Genomic DNA, 13,362 nt, shown 5'->3' on the forward strand with positions numbered 1-13,362 from the left:
TGTCATTTTGCGTGCAACAAAAATTTAGAGGTATCTGCATTATAACATGACAAATTGAAGAGTTATACACACACACACACACACACACACACAAAGATACTGCAAGCAATGTTGCGATACTGTTGCACTGCCAAGATACTTGAAAACGTGTTCCTGTGTATATTAAACATTCACTGACAACGCAAGGTAAAACGAAATTTAGACAAAGAATATATGAGAATTTATTCCTACAAGAGACATACTACATAAAAATAGGAAGTACATAATAAAGTTCAAACATGTTCTTTTAAAATATATACAGTTTAAAATATTCTGATTAATACCTGAAAATTGCCATTGACACATACGTACATAAAATAGACTTTAAAACCTTAATTTACAAACTTCGCAAGACTCATCGGTGAGGAAACGTTTTTATGCTTTCGTTCTTTGATGACTATTAAGACAACGGTACGTACTGTACTTTTTTTTCAGGAGCTGGTCAACAGCATCCAAGTCACACTCTGAAAAGCAGTTGAAATACTTTTTTGCACTTTAATCAAAATACAAAAATAAATTTTAATGTCAATGTGCATATTACAAATAGCAACTTTTTGGGCCAAATACAGAGGTGCCATGAAGTTTCGCTCTGATGGCATCTCCTCTTTTCCAGCCCGGAAAGACAAAAACATGGTTGTATGATTATACATAACGCACATCTCCCACCACGACGTTTCTTCAAACTCAGTACTGTAACTGAATGTGGCGAGCATTAATGACTGTTGACAAAAACCCTGCAGTGTTTGAGGTACAATATGGATGCACCGTGCGTGCGCAAATGGCCCAAATTTGGCAGGGACAGGGTCCGAGTTACTCACCTGAGCGTGTAAAAACAATTAAATGGAATCAACATTGCAATTATTAAAACAATGTATTTAGTGCTAAGAGAACGTTTGAAAGATGAGTTCCCATATCATAAAGGTTTACTTTTATGACCGTATTTCACTTTTAAGGCTGAATGCCAGTCATTTTTCCCCATGGTGACATCCTTAAATGTGAGTGCGCACAAGGAAGCCGAAACATAACTTGAACTAGAGGCAGATGACTGGGAGGCAGTGCTCGATGCTCCACCAGCACGCCATAGGCCAAGTTTAGAGAAACCTCTTAAGATGGAAAGTGGCAGCGTCAGTCCCTGATCTGATGGGCTGGTGTTGTGAGGCTTTTTGTAAAAAGTCTAAACATGTCCTGCGAAACCACTTTCATAAGAGCTTGCGATTCACAATCTCCCAAACCATCCGCCTTCTGAAATACGGCATCTGCTTCTGCAAAAAGGCCAAAAACCATCTTAGCAACTGGCTCAATTTATTGATGATTCAGCGCAACAATCCTACTTTGGTGACCACATACCTGTGTGAATGTAATGGGCTTGTCTTTGGTTACATAATCTGCATATTTGCATGTGAACATTCCACAGTCACTCCCGTTCATCTGCTGTGGGATTTCCTGTGTGAGCAAAAACAGAACACAAAACCTAAGACAATGTGATACAGGTGTTCTGAAGCGTTTTGGCCAGCCCCACTGATTGGACTCTTCTGAACTACGTTAATGTTTAATATGAAAAATACAAATCCCCTTACTATTATATTCAAAACTGGTGCCAAAATCAATTTAAGAATATTTGAAAACAATTTTCGGATCAGTAGTTTTCCACTTGTTCACAAATATGAATGTGAGCACATCAAAATACAGTGGTATCTCGACATACGATCGCGTCGACACGATCTTTTCAACATCCAACATAAAATTTGACTAGCCATTGTTTCTACACCCGACAACATGCTTGCAATCGACGATTTATGACAGCGCCGCAATTTCTTTGTTGCAAGACCGACGCACGGTGGATTTTCTTGTGAGAGAAATCAACAAGGGTTCGTAGACGCTTAGTGCAGATGGTGAAAAAGGTGACACTTACCATTAAAACGAAGATGGAAATGATAGAAAAATATGAGCGTGGTGTGTGCATCCATGAACTGGCGCGACAATACGGCCGTAGAATGTCTACGATCTCGACGGTTCTCCTCCGACTTCCGTTCACAAGTCTTTATAAGTTGACAATTATTATTGTGGTAACATCGCCAAAGAAATTGCAGCTTCGGCAGGTTTCTAATCATTTATTCCATCAACTTGTGCAACACAACACGCCTACTGTCCATCGCAGTTGACGCCAGCTACAAAACATTAAAAGAGAACGTAAAATCTCTACCACACTATCTCACTGTCACGTCAGCTATGCGTTGCATTCAGATACAGCACGCAAAAAATGTCCGCCACATTAGAACCCGATTAGTTACATTATTACAGGAATTACTATTAATATTATTCCAATTTTTATGTAGAATTTGTTTTACTATGTGCAATTGCCATTTGTAATGGTACCCACAGTTTTTATTAAGGATTTAGTGTAGGTTTTCGGGCTGTGGAACAAATTAATGGAATTATAATGTATTCTTATGGTAAAAATCCTACTCGAAATACGACCATTTCGATTAACAAACAAGGCCCTGGAACAAATTAACTTTGTATGTTGAGGTACGACTGTATCCAAAATTAAATTTTAATTAAATTAAAATAAATTAAAATTTGGATCTTGACGAAGGGAATACAATAATTTGGCTACAAGATTTAACAGTGTTATTCTGACACTGCGCTGTAAGCTTAAGCTTTCTTCCTTCCTGTAAATGTCTCTTCCAATCATTCGTACTTGCAAGACAAGGCAAGGAGTAAAAAACAAACTGCTTTGTAGTGAGACTGGATATGAAGCAGCTGTGTGCTTGCTTTCTTGAAAACATCCGTGCATAACTGCCATCTCGTGCATTGCAGTTTGCACTACTAGGGAGATACCACGGGCTTACAGTGACACCTGGCGGACTAACTGCAAATATATATATATATTTTTTAATTAAAACTGGAACAATACTGACATTTCACCTTAATGCCATTAGAAATTCCTGATAAGCGGCAGGGTAAAAAAAGGTTCTAATGAACCAAATCAATACATTTATCAAAAAACAACAAAAACGGCAAAGTGAAGGCAGCCTGAGAAGACACAGAACTTACATTGCGCTTTTTGCTGTGTAAAGTCCAGCCTGTTGTGTCTAGCTCCTTGCCCTTTTTGTCCTTGCTTTCTTGTTGTATATAATCCCTGGGAACAATAGAATTTGATTAATGATCAGAAGCTAAAGAAAGTCAATATAGAAAAAAAAAAAAAAAAAAAAAAAACTCCCTTCTGTAAACTTGTCAAACTTACAACAACACCTTGCATGCTTCATCATTGTTTCCTCCCATTGAGTCAAAATATGTGACAGACTTTTTGCGAAAATCCACCACCTGAGAAAAGGAGTTTGACAATTACAGCTTCAACATGCCCAACCTACCCAAAATGGGGTTGAATTGGTCAGTATGACTCACAGAGAGGCACCAGTGCATGCTCAGGTGAACAGGAACCAACAGGATGTCTTTGGAAAAGATATCCATCTTTTTGGTCCAGCGGCGGACAGCCGAGTACCCGCTACTACGTAATTTGGGATAGAAGAACGTGCTGAAAGTGTTGACGGAAGGCAGCTTTGTGTCCTTGCTCCGCTCCACCAGCAAATTCATGTAAAAGTTAATCACCTGAAAAAGGAAAGAAGTTCACAATTTACTGGACCAAACCAACACTGCAGGAGAGCTCAAGCCATGTATTAATTTTTCTTTGACTCAACAAAATAGGTAGTTTTCATTCAAATACGACTATTTCAACATATTTGTATAGAAAACCTAGGGTGTTAAGAACATTAGCGTAGATGTAAAAAAAATGTGATTGTTCATTTCAAAATATACTATTGCTAACACAGAAAAGAGCTCTCTCAGCTCATTCAGTCTGTGCTCACTTCATCATTCAGCCAGCTGAGACCACTCAGAGTCTGCAGATCTTTGCGGGTCAGACTGAGCCCAAAACCCTCACTGAATACTTCATCAGGACTCCCGCGTCGTAACACCTTGTCCACTTGAGCATCCATTTCCTGCACAATATAGGCAAAAAGTACAAGTAAGGTAATAAACAAGTCTGGAGTTCTACAGCTATAAGCAGAGTTCACGGATTGGAAATTCATTTTAAAAATGTTAATTTTGTACAAAGTGCAGGTATTAATACCTCTGTGAGCTCTGGGAATTCTGGCGTATCGTCCAAAGGCTCTTCTAATGCAAGTGTTAAAGGGATCTCCTTCTCTAAAGGAACTCGAACATGAACCTCCACATCTGCACTTTGTTGCCCTCCTTCAGATAGGCGCTAAGAACCAGTACCAGTCAGAACAGGTAGGTGGAAACCAGAAACATCAGTGCACAACAGTATGAATTAGAGGTGAAACGAATACTCGAGCAACTCGAGTAACTCGAGTTTAAAAACTGATCCGAGTAGTTTTATCCACCTCGAGTAATCGTTTATTTTGACAGCTCTAAGCATCACGTTTTGCTCGGACTACTTTTAATGCGGGACAACGCGCTGATGTCACGTGCGTAGAGGAAAAAGCAAAAAAAAAAACTTACTGCAGCCGACAACCGCTACAAACGACGCCGACGTTGCTAAATACTAGCCCGCACATGCTACATTAGTTGCAGCTAGCGTCTGGTAAGTCTCATAGAGATCACATGTATGTTGAACTAGATGCGCAATGACAGACTAGGCCGCGTCTGGGCAGCGTTAGCAAACAGCCGCCATCTTAAAGCAGTAGAGCGCTAAGCGCTAATAAAGAGCGCTAAGCGCTAATATATAAGGTTAACGTTACTGTCACTACTAGCTCATCTTACGTTAGCCCTGCGGAGGGCTAGGTTTCAATCAATTAAAACCACTTTCGATGCGTGGCTAACGTGTCTTACATACAGGCTTTAACATAACATAGCGTTGTGGAGTGATAAGGGTGTCAAATAAAAACTCAATAATGCTAACTATCAATTTTAGCTCAGTAGTCATTGCTGGATAAAACATCAAGTAGCACTAGTCCCTAATGTGCTCCAATACAGCCTGTATCATACATTTATTTTGAACAGTGCAAAAACTCAAAATCCTATCAGGACCTTAACTAGAACTTAAAAATGGCTTGACACAAATAGAAATTCAATTGAAAAACGTGGGGGAAAATCCTAACTTTTAAGTGATGTGTGTTATCAAGCGTAAAGGCATTTTTAGGTGTGTGTATATATATATATATATATATATATATATATATATATATATTTTAAATAAGATCTAAAGGTTTTTTGAGTGAAAGCAGTGAATTAGTTTTTTTTTTTAATTTTTTTAATTCTAGTTACATCTGAGATGCAATTGTTCGCTGTTTTCAACAATATACATAAAAAATAAAGACATTGATTGACTGAAAATGATAAAATGTCTTGTTTTCTCATGTAAATCTATAATTGCTCTTCACCTAAAAATATATTTGTTTTATCCGATTACTCGATTAATCGATAGAATTTTCAGTCGATTACTCGATTACTAAAATATTCGATAGCTGCAGCCCTAGTATGAATCTTATCTAGTCACCTGTCGCAGTAGCTGGGCGGCCAAGGCCTCCTGCTCTTCTATCTGTCGTCGTCTTTCTCTTGCTCGAGAGTCATAAATACTCGTCCTGAAGTCAAATGATACAGTACACAATTATTCAAATTCCTATAATAAACATAAAACCAAAGAAAAAAACATTTACTTACAGTTCTTTGATCCACAACTCTGCTTGGAAACATGGAATGCTGTGAAGAGGGAGAAATTGTCCTTTTTGTTCAAATTACAAACAAGTAGATTCATTTCTTCATCTGCATAACACACTATAAAATATGTCCATATGTACATAAATATAAGAAACATGAGCATAAACAGCACTGAAACATGCAGAGATCTTGCCTGTATAGTTGCATATCAAAGTAATTCGTATTCAAAGGAAACCATACCTTGAGACATCGCTCTTTACACTCTTTTGCTCATTTATGATAATGACAGAGTCTCCATCATGGGCTACAAGACAAGAGAAGGCGAGAACAGAATATTGCGTAAAATCAACTATTCCATTATTAATCAATCCAAGAGGATGACAACTTTACCTGATGACTGCGTGTCCTGAGAGGTCGTGTCCAGCACAGCGGATGGAGAGGGTTGACTAGACATGTGGTGGTCTGCATCCAGAGACCATGTCTGCGAGCTCCCTTGCTTGTAAGTGGAAGCCACTGGGCTGGGAAGGTTGCTAGAACTCTGGCTGGAAACAGCCATAGGGCTGCGAGGGCTGCTTGGTCCCTCTGAAATATCACCTTCCAACGAATCGGTGAGCGACGACATAGGTAGCAGTCTGCGGCTGGGGCTCAGGAAGCTGGTGCTGATCCGGTGACAAAATGATTTCATTTCACAGAACACACTTTTATAAACTATGAGTACATACAATGACACCTAGAGATATTTCCAGTAGACAGTGGTCATGGTCTCTAGGTTTTGCTTAGAGAAAAAAAAACAACAACATTGGATGAATTAACTTCTGATAAACAAAAACTTGCAAGTTGGGTCACTACCATCTCAAGGCGCCACAGTACCCAAAACATTATTTTAATAATTTCTCTACAATGCAAGAACATATCAACAATGAACTTATAAAGTTGTCTTTTTGATTCATTCACTGCTATTGACAACAATAGAGTCCGATATATTTTGACTGGCAGGAATCATTCACTGACAGACCTCCTAATTAAAATGAAAATTGACAAGACAATCCGTTCATGAAAGGGTGGTTGAGTGATACAAAGCATTGAAGTGTGCATACGTACAAGTCTCTCTGTGACCTCGCAATGGAATGCGAGTAGCCATTGCGAAGACAAGACTGACCGCCTGAGACCATAGTCAGGAGCTGCCTGTATGCTTCCTTCTCCTCTAAATGAACAGACTAGACAAAAGAAACAATGATATAAGAGCTCGAACAACTGACTACATCAAAAGGATGATGGTTAAGTCTCACCTCTTGTGCTGTGCAGCGGGTTTTGGCCTGATGTATGCGGCCTTGTGAAATTCTGTGAGACGGCCTCTGTGGTAGTTTGTTTGGAAATGTCTTGTCATACATGCTGGTGCATGAGCTGCTTGTTGTGGACCCTCCGCTAACCACACTTTAACAAATAAAAAAAATGTCATAAACTCGACCAACCCAACACCATGGGAACTAAAATACTGTCAGCAAAGGAAAGTTATTCTTCCATACCTTGGTGTTGTGTATTTCCTCATGTTCATGGGCCTGCCAAGTCGTGCAGAGGGATGCAGTTTCAGAGGGACAGTGGGGTGCAATGTGCCCGAGTGCCCATTTATTTTCGGGACTTCCTGATGTATAGGGCTCAAGTGCGCTTGTCGCCTGCAAACTTCACATCCCCCAAAAGACCTGTCATTAACTGTACTCGTTGTAGATTTAGAAATGTACTGCACCACTACCATAAGTATTCTTTGCAACAAAACCTTTAAAAGAACAAGCAAATGCATTGCTGACGGGAATAAATTTACCTGATGTGGGTGATTTCCACTGCAAAGTTGTGGCTGGAGCAACAAAAGTCCGGTCCAGGGGGTTTATTTCAGAGTGTATCTGAGGAAAAATGAGATAGGCAGCATGTTTAAATAAATTAAAAAAAAACTCTAAACTTAAATGTATATAAATCAAATGTTTAAAAAAAAAACACACAAAAAAAAAAAACAATCCTCTGTAGTTAAAAAAAGGATATTTAAAGCAAGTTTTGCTTCATTTCCCTTCTGTGTTTTACTTAATTTCTCCTGAAACAATTTCTTTTTCAGAGCCGGAATTAAGCTTGACACAAAAAGTGCGAAATATGACAGAATTGTTTGTCATTTATAACACTGGATGGTCATAGTGTAAACTACAGTCACGATGTTTGCAGCTAGTGAGTACACGCAGTGCACGCAACTATGGAGCTCACTAAAGTACAAAAGGAACATTATTTTTTTTCTTAACCTGACAAATGAGCCAGCAATTAAACGCCCACCAATCATGACATGTATCGCCAAAATGTTGAACTTACACAAGCTGGTGTACATTGTGTGGCCGATGTTGAAGGCTGTGGTTGTTGAGAGTGACCAGAGGATGCAGGCATTATGTTTCTCAAGGTAGGACTAACGGTGTTCTTCATCCATGTCGCCACACTAGCGCTCCGATGTTTTACTCCTTCAGCTGCAATTTTGACAGTGTCAAGAAGATCTCCTGAAAAAAGGGGGTGCGAGTTAGTACAGTTGTTTTTAAAAAATCAATGATAAGGCGAATGTGATTTTGAAATTACCCATTCTAGATTTCTTAACTGCAAGTTCATTTTGGTCGCCTACATGCCCATCGTTTAAACTAAAAAAGAGGGAAAAAACGTGAGAGTGATGTGCCTAATCGGAATAGGAAATGATAGACTGATTTGTAAGCAAACGATGAATGAAAAAGTTTCTGCAATAACCATTCATTTGGTCTTTTCCTTTTCCTCCTTATTTGATCTTCTTCCGGCGGCCGTTCTGTACGAGACGGTTCCCCAGCTGGAACACCATTGCGAAAACTAGCAACGCTTGATTCGACCCATTCCAACAATTTATTCAGCATGGTTTAAAGTTGGCTAAATCACGCCGCTAGTTGAAAAATGAAAATGGCTTCGAGTAGGTGCCGTCTAGCGGTCTTTGGCGTCAACACAAATTAACCGAACTCGAGTCATTCGCGCGAGACGGGTTAAATTAAAGAATTTCCAGCTGACTGATGGTAATCTCACGGAGAATTCGCTAGCCTATTTGCTAGCAATGCTAACTAGCTTGCTAGCCAACGTTGTTAGCACCGCAGCTAATTTGCAAAACTATGTCTAAATTACTGCGATGACGCAAGAGGTCGCAATCAACGAAATCGGAATGTCCGTTATGGTGTCGTGTCTCAAACTAATCCGTTCAACACCTCGAAGAACTCGTTATTTGGTTAAAAAACTCGTTGAAGAGTACTATCTCCCGCTTCTTCCTCATTCAAAACCACAACATGGCTGAACGGTACGCCGCACTACTGAATGATTTGATTGGCTGGCTGGTCGACGTGCGAATTACTATGTCGGCAAATTACTGGTCGCGTGCTGGCTGGAGGTAAGCGTTTGATGCTGACGTCATAGTGACTGGCGTCGACCGCGACATTTTTCTCTCAACTACGTGAAAACCACCACAGTAGGATGGTTTTGGTGTGGTGAAAACTGAAAAGGAGGAGGGCAGTGCCTGCCAAAAACAAACGCCATCCCTCACTAGTTCGTTTATTGATTGAGCTAGACCACATATTTTATGTTTTAGAACAGTCACGGTATCCCACCAAATGTCACAATAATTGGGAGAGTTGTAAGCATTTTTTTGGTATAGCACAATTTAACACAAGGTAATTAAAAGTTTTACATCACATGAAATTCAGCAAGACACTATTGAGGAATAAAAATAGAAATACAAAAAGATACCTAAAAGTCATGTTAAATGATTAAGAAGTTTAAAAACAGAAACAACTGAAAAAGAAGTACAACCAATAAATGGATGAAAAGCAAAGGTCATATAGCTAACTCTTTGAGCACACTTCAGACCTTTGGATTATTTGTTCCAGAGGTGAGGAGCATAATAACTGAATGCAGTCTCACCCTGCTTGGCTCTTGTTCTCAGAACACATAGCAGACCGTTTCCAGGTGACCTTACGGGTCTGGATCAGGTGTGTCCAAACCACTCCTCAACAGCCGCTGCGGGTCCTGTTTTTTGTTCCTACCAATGGAGCACAGACAGTTTAACCAATGACATTTCTGCTTTAAAGCAGCACCTGACTGCAATCAACTAATGGCACTTGTAAGACACCAGATTGGTGAAAAAAGTGTTGTCTGGTTTTGTTGGTATAAAATCCAGCACTCACTACGGCCCTATGTGGAATAGTTTGGACACCCCTGATCACGATTCTTCCTAATCGAGCACAAACAGTTCAATCAATTCTGCTAGAACAAGCAGCACCTGACTGCAATCAACTGATGGCACTTGTATGCAGTGTTCTGCACGTTACTTTAAAAAAGTAATTACTTATAGTTACTCACTACTTCTTCCAAAAAGTAACTGAGTTAGTAACCAAATTACTCTATAGTAAAAGTAACTAGTTACCAGGGAAACTAATTATTTCAGTTGCTTTAAAAAGAAGTTGTTGTATGTCAAAGAATTTGAAATTTTCTGAGCAGTATTCGAGTCAGTTGAATAGAGAAGAACAGACAGGTCGTTGTGTTATACAACCTTGTAATATCTATTGCACCTCACTAGCAACAGATTTATCCTACACTTGAAGTGCAACAAAAATAAACAGTAAACAATATAATAAAATAACAATCACGAGTAAACAATAAGTGAGTTTAATCAATTAAATCTAACTCTCACAACCTGAGACAGCTGGTCAAGTAGACATAGCCTACTGCACTACAAGCATTTTGACTTGAAATATTGTTTATATCTTCACCTCGTAAAGGACAATTTTTCCTCTGAATGTGCTGCCATCATATCCCTCTGCATCTGTTTTGCGTGTGTGTGTTTGCTGCACACGCTGTTCCGGTTTGTGTGTTATGACACCGGGTCTGATTGGCTTACCATGTCACATGACTCTAACCCTCAGCCAATCACAATCACCTCCATCGCATCTATCCAGGTGGTGCATTCAGGTAGCCTCTTCCCCCTACTCCTCCCGTCACCCTCAAAGCGTCTGCCATCCTCGAGATGGAAGCAGCATTCTTGCTGGCTGACAGTGGGGGATGGGAACGAGGCTAGCATTCAGGTGTAGCAAAAACAGAAACGTTGGCAAGCTTTGGAAAGCATTGTCTAATTGAATGAGCAGGGACAAATAGCCTGGAGTCATAAGAAGTATGTGCTGTAATATTCTGATACTGAATTATCCAAGGCACCCTAAAGTGCACACGGCGCCAATATTGTTTTGCTCACACGATGCGGGAGTGAGTTAGGGACATGGCCTGTCGAGAGCCGTACGTTTGTGTTAATTTTTAAGTTATATGTGCTATTAAAGAAACTGAGTGCCAGCACGTCCTGTGTGGTACATCTTTGCTAAGAAAAAGCACAAAACAAAACGTGCGCCATTCTCGAACCTGAACGCACCCCAAGTCTTAGATGACAAGTAAACAGAGCAGAGTACGGCTGGTAGTTTCTTCAATTTATTCAGAGTAAGTAACGCACCGTTTTTGACCGTCAGTAACGGTAATGGCGGAAAAAATAATTAGTTAGATTACCCCGTTACTGAAAAAATAACGCCGTTTTTATAACGGCGTTATTCCCAACACTGCTTGTAAGACACCAGATTGGTGTTTTTGTTGGAATAAAATCCAGCACTCACTGCGGCCCTATGTGGAATAGCTTGGACACCCCTGATCTAGATCCTTCATAATCGAGCACAAACAGTTTAACCAATGGTGTTTCTGCTAGAACAAGCAGCACCTGACTGCAATCAACTGATGGCACTTACCAGATTGGTGTTGTCTGTTTTTGTTGAAATAAAATCCAGCACTCACTGCGGCCCTATGTGGAATAGTTTGGACACCCCTGATTTAGATCCTTCATAATCGAGAACAAACAGTTTAACCAATGACGTTTCTGCTAGAACAAGCAGCACCTGACTACAATCAACTGATGGCACTTACCAGATTGGTGAAAAAGTGTTGTCTGGTTTTGGTGGTATAAAATCCAGCACTCACTGCGGCCCTATGTGGAATAGTTTGGACACCCCTGATCTAGATCCTACCTAATAGAGCATAAACAGTTTAACCAATGACGTTTCTGCTAGAACAAGCAGCGCCTGACTGCAATCAATTAATGGCACTTGTAAGACACCAGATTGGTGAAAAAGTGTTGTCTGGTTTTGTTGGTATAAAATCCAGCACTCACTGCGGCCCTATGTGGAATAGTTTGGACACCTCTGGTCTAGATGCTTCCTAGAGGTCATACAAATCAAGCCAATATTTTGGTCCATGGCCACTAAGGCTAGGTTCATACTGCAGGTCTTAATGCACGAATCAGATTTTTTTATGTTTTTACGACTCGAGTGAGGCATTAACTTGACTGTGAACGTGACAAGTCGCATTGAAGTGGACCATTTCAAATCCGATCTGGGTCACTTTCGTATTTAGTTCAAATCCAATTTGGGCCACATTTTTCCAGAATGTGGCAGGCGGCCTGAATAGTCAAGTCTCCCAAATTGGAATTCGTGCAGCAATGACGTCAGCAAAGAGCGAAAGCGGCAGGCAGGATGATAGCGATGTAGCTGTGCATTAGCTTCTAGCTTGAACTCTGCTTTTAAGCACAAAGCGGGCTTGACCACAGTCATAAAAAAAATAAAATGAAGAAAAGGATAAGCCTGACAATTTTTTATTTGTTTTGTAGACCAGCAGCAAGTTTTTATAGTCTCTCCTTTGACTCACAGGAAGCCAGTGTAACAATTTCATGACTGGTGTACTATGGTCCAGTTTCCTTGTATTTGTAAGGACTCTGGCAGCTGCATTTTGGATTAGCTTCAGCTCCCTGATTGATTTTTTGTTGAGACCTTTAAGTACGCCGTTGCAATGATCCGAATTAAGAAAAATGAATGCACAGATAATTGATAATTAATTAGTTAGTTATGGCTATATTTTTATTATTTTTTATATTTACGTGGTAATAGGCAGATTTGGTGATGAACTTTAGCTGGCTGACAAAATTCAGGTCTGAGTCAATAATTACGCCGGGACTGATTTGTATCTTTCAGTTACATTGAGCCAAGATGAGCACTGACCTTTGAACTTTCTTTTTTTTCCTTTACTGCATTATTTCATGGTTTGAGTTGGGGGGATTTCACTTCAGAAGTTGTAGTTTTGCTTTAAATCTCATTGTACTCTGTATACTATGATAAAGGCGTTCCGTTCAATTCTATTTTGATACGATTCATCCCATTGGTGGCTGGCAGATGCACTTCCTTGGGACGATTTGAGAGCTCGCTAGCAAACGATTTAGCAACTGCATCAGTCACATGATTTTTTTCTATAACCAAAATGTGCACCGAGACGAGACTTGGCCCAGTGAGTTGGACGCATGCGTTGATGCAGCATCAGTATCGCAGTACGCATCTTTAGTTTGTACTTTGTTTTTGGTCACCTCTATTAAACATTTTCACACCAACGCCCGTTGGGCACATCTTTGTTTCGCTACATTTGGGTCCTCTTTTGTTCCTCGCCTGCTCACTCGCCCCCAAGCCCTGACAGATTTAGCTGGAGAACAATTCTGGCTCATCATTCATTTAATGTTGAATACAATAAATCAAC

The 13,362-nt window shown here is 40.0% G+C and overlaps 1 protein-coding gene across 4 annotated transcripts; it reads right to left on the reverse strand.

Annotated features, from left to right (window-relative positions):
* Positions 1 to 214: 214 nt before the first annotated feature.
* Positions 215 to 9,957, reverse strand: senp1 (SUMO specific peptidase 1). Of its 4 annotated transcripts, XM_057829437.1 has the most exons (19): positions 9,939 to 9,957; positions 9,676 to 9,793; positions 8,326 to 8,384; positions 8,071 to 8,249; positions 7,541 to 7,619; positions 7,248 to 7,401; positions 7,011 to 7,155; positions 6,823 to 6,938; positions 6,112 to 6,380; positions 5,962 to 6,025; positions 5,725 to 5,763; positions 5,561 to 5,645; positions 4,172 to 4,306; positions 3,909 to 4,040; positions 3,448 to 3,651; positions 3,287 to 3,366; positions 3,097 to 3,181; positions 1,387 to 1,482; positions 216 to 1,301 (listed from the first exon to the last, which is right to left on the reverse strand). In XM_057829437.1, exons 2-19 carry the CDS (start codon positions 9,702 to 9,704, stop codon positions 1,239 to 1,241), a joined length of 2,013 nt encoding a protein of 670 aa, XP_057685420.1. In that variant the 5' UTR covers positions 9,705 to 9,793; positions 9,939 to 9,957; the 3' UTR covers positions 216 to 1,238. The 4 variants fall into 4 exon arrangements, with proteins under 4 accessions (XP_057685418.1, XP_057685421.1, XP_057685420.1 ...); XM_057829435.1 differs by lacking the exons at positions 9,676 to 9,793; positions 9,939 to 9,957 and adding an exon at positions 8,488 to 9,096 and having other exon boundaries at positions 215 to 1,301; XM_057829436.1 differs by lacking the exon at positions 9,939 to 9,957 and having other exon boundaries at positions 9,676 to 9,839.
* Between the last annotated feature and the right edge of the window lie 3,405 nt (positions 9,958 to 13,362).

This window comes from Corythoichthys intestinalis, chromosome 2 (assembly GCF_030265065.1).
Source record: "Corythoichthys intestinalis isolate RoL2023-P3 chromosome 2, ASM3026506v1, whole genome shotgun sequence".
NCBI lineage: Eukaryota > Metazoa > Chordata > Actinopteri > Syngnathiformes > Syngnathidae > Corythoichthys > Corythoichthys intestinalis.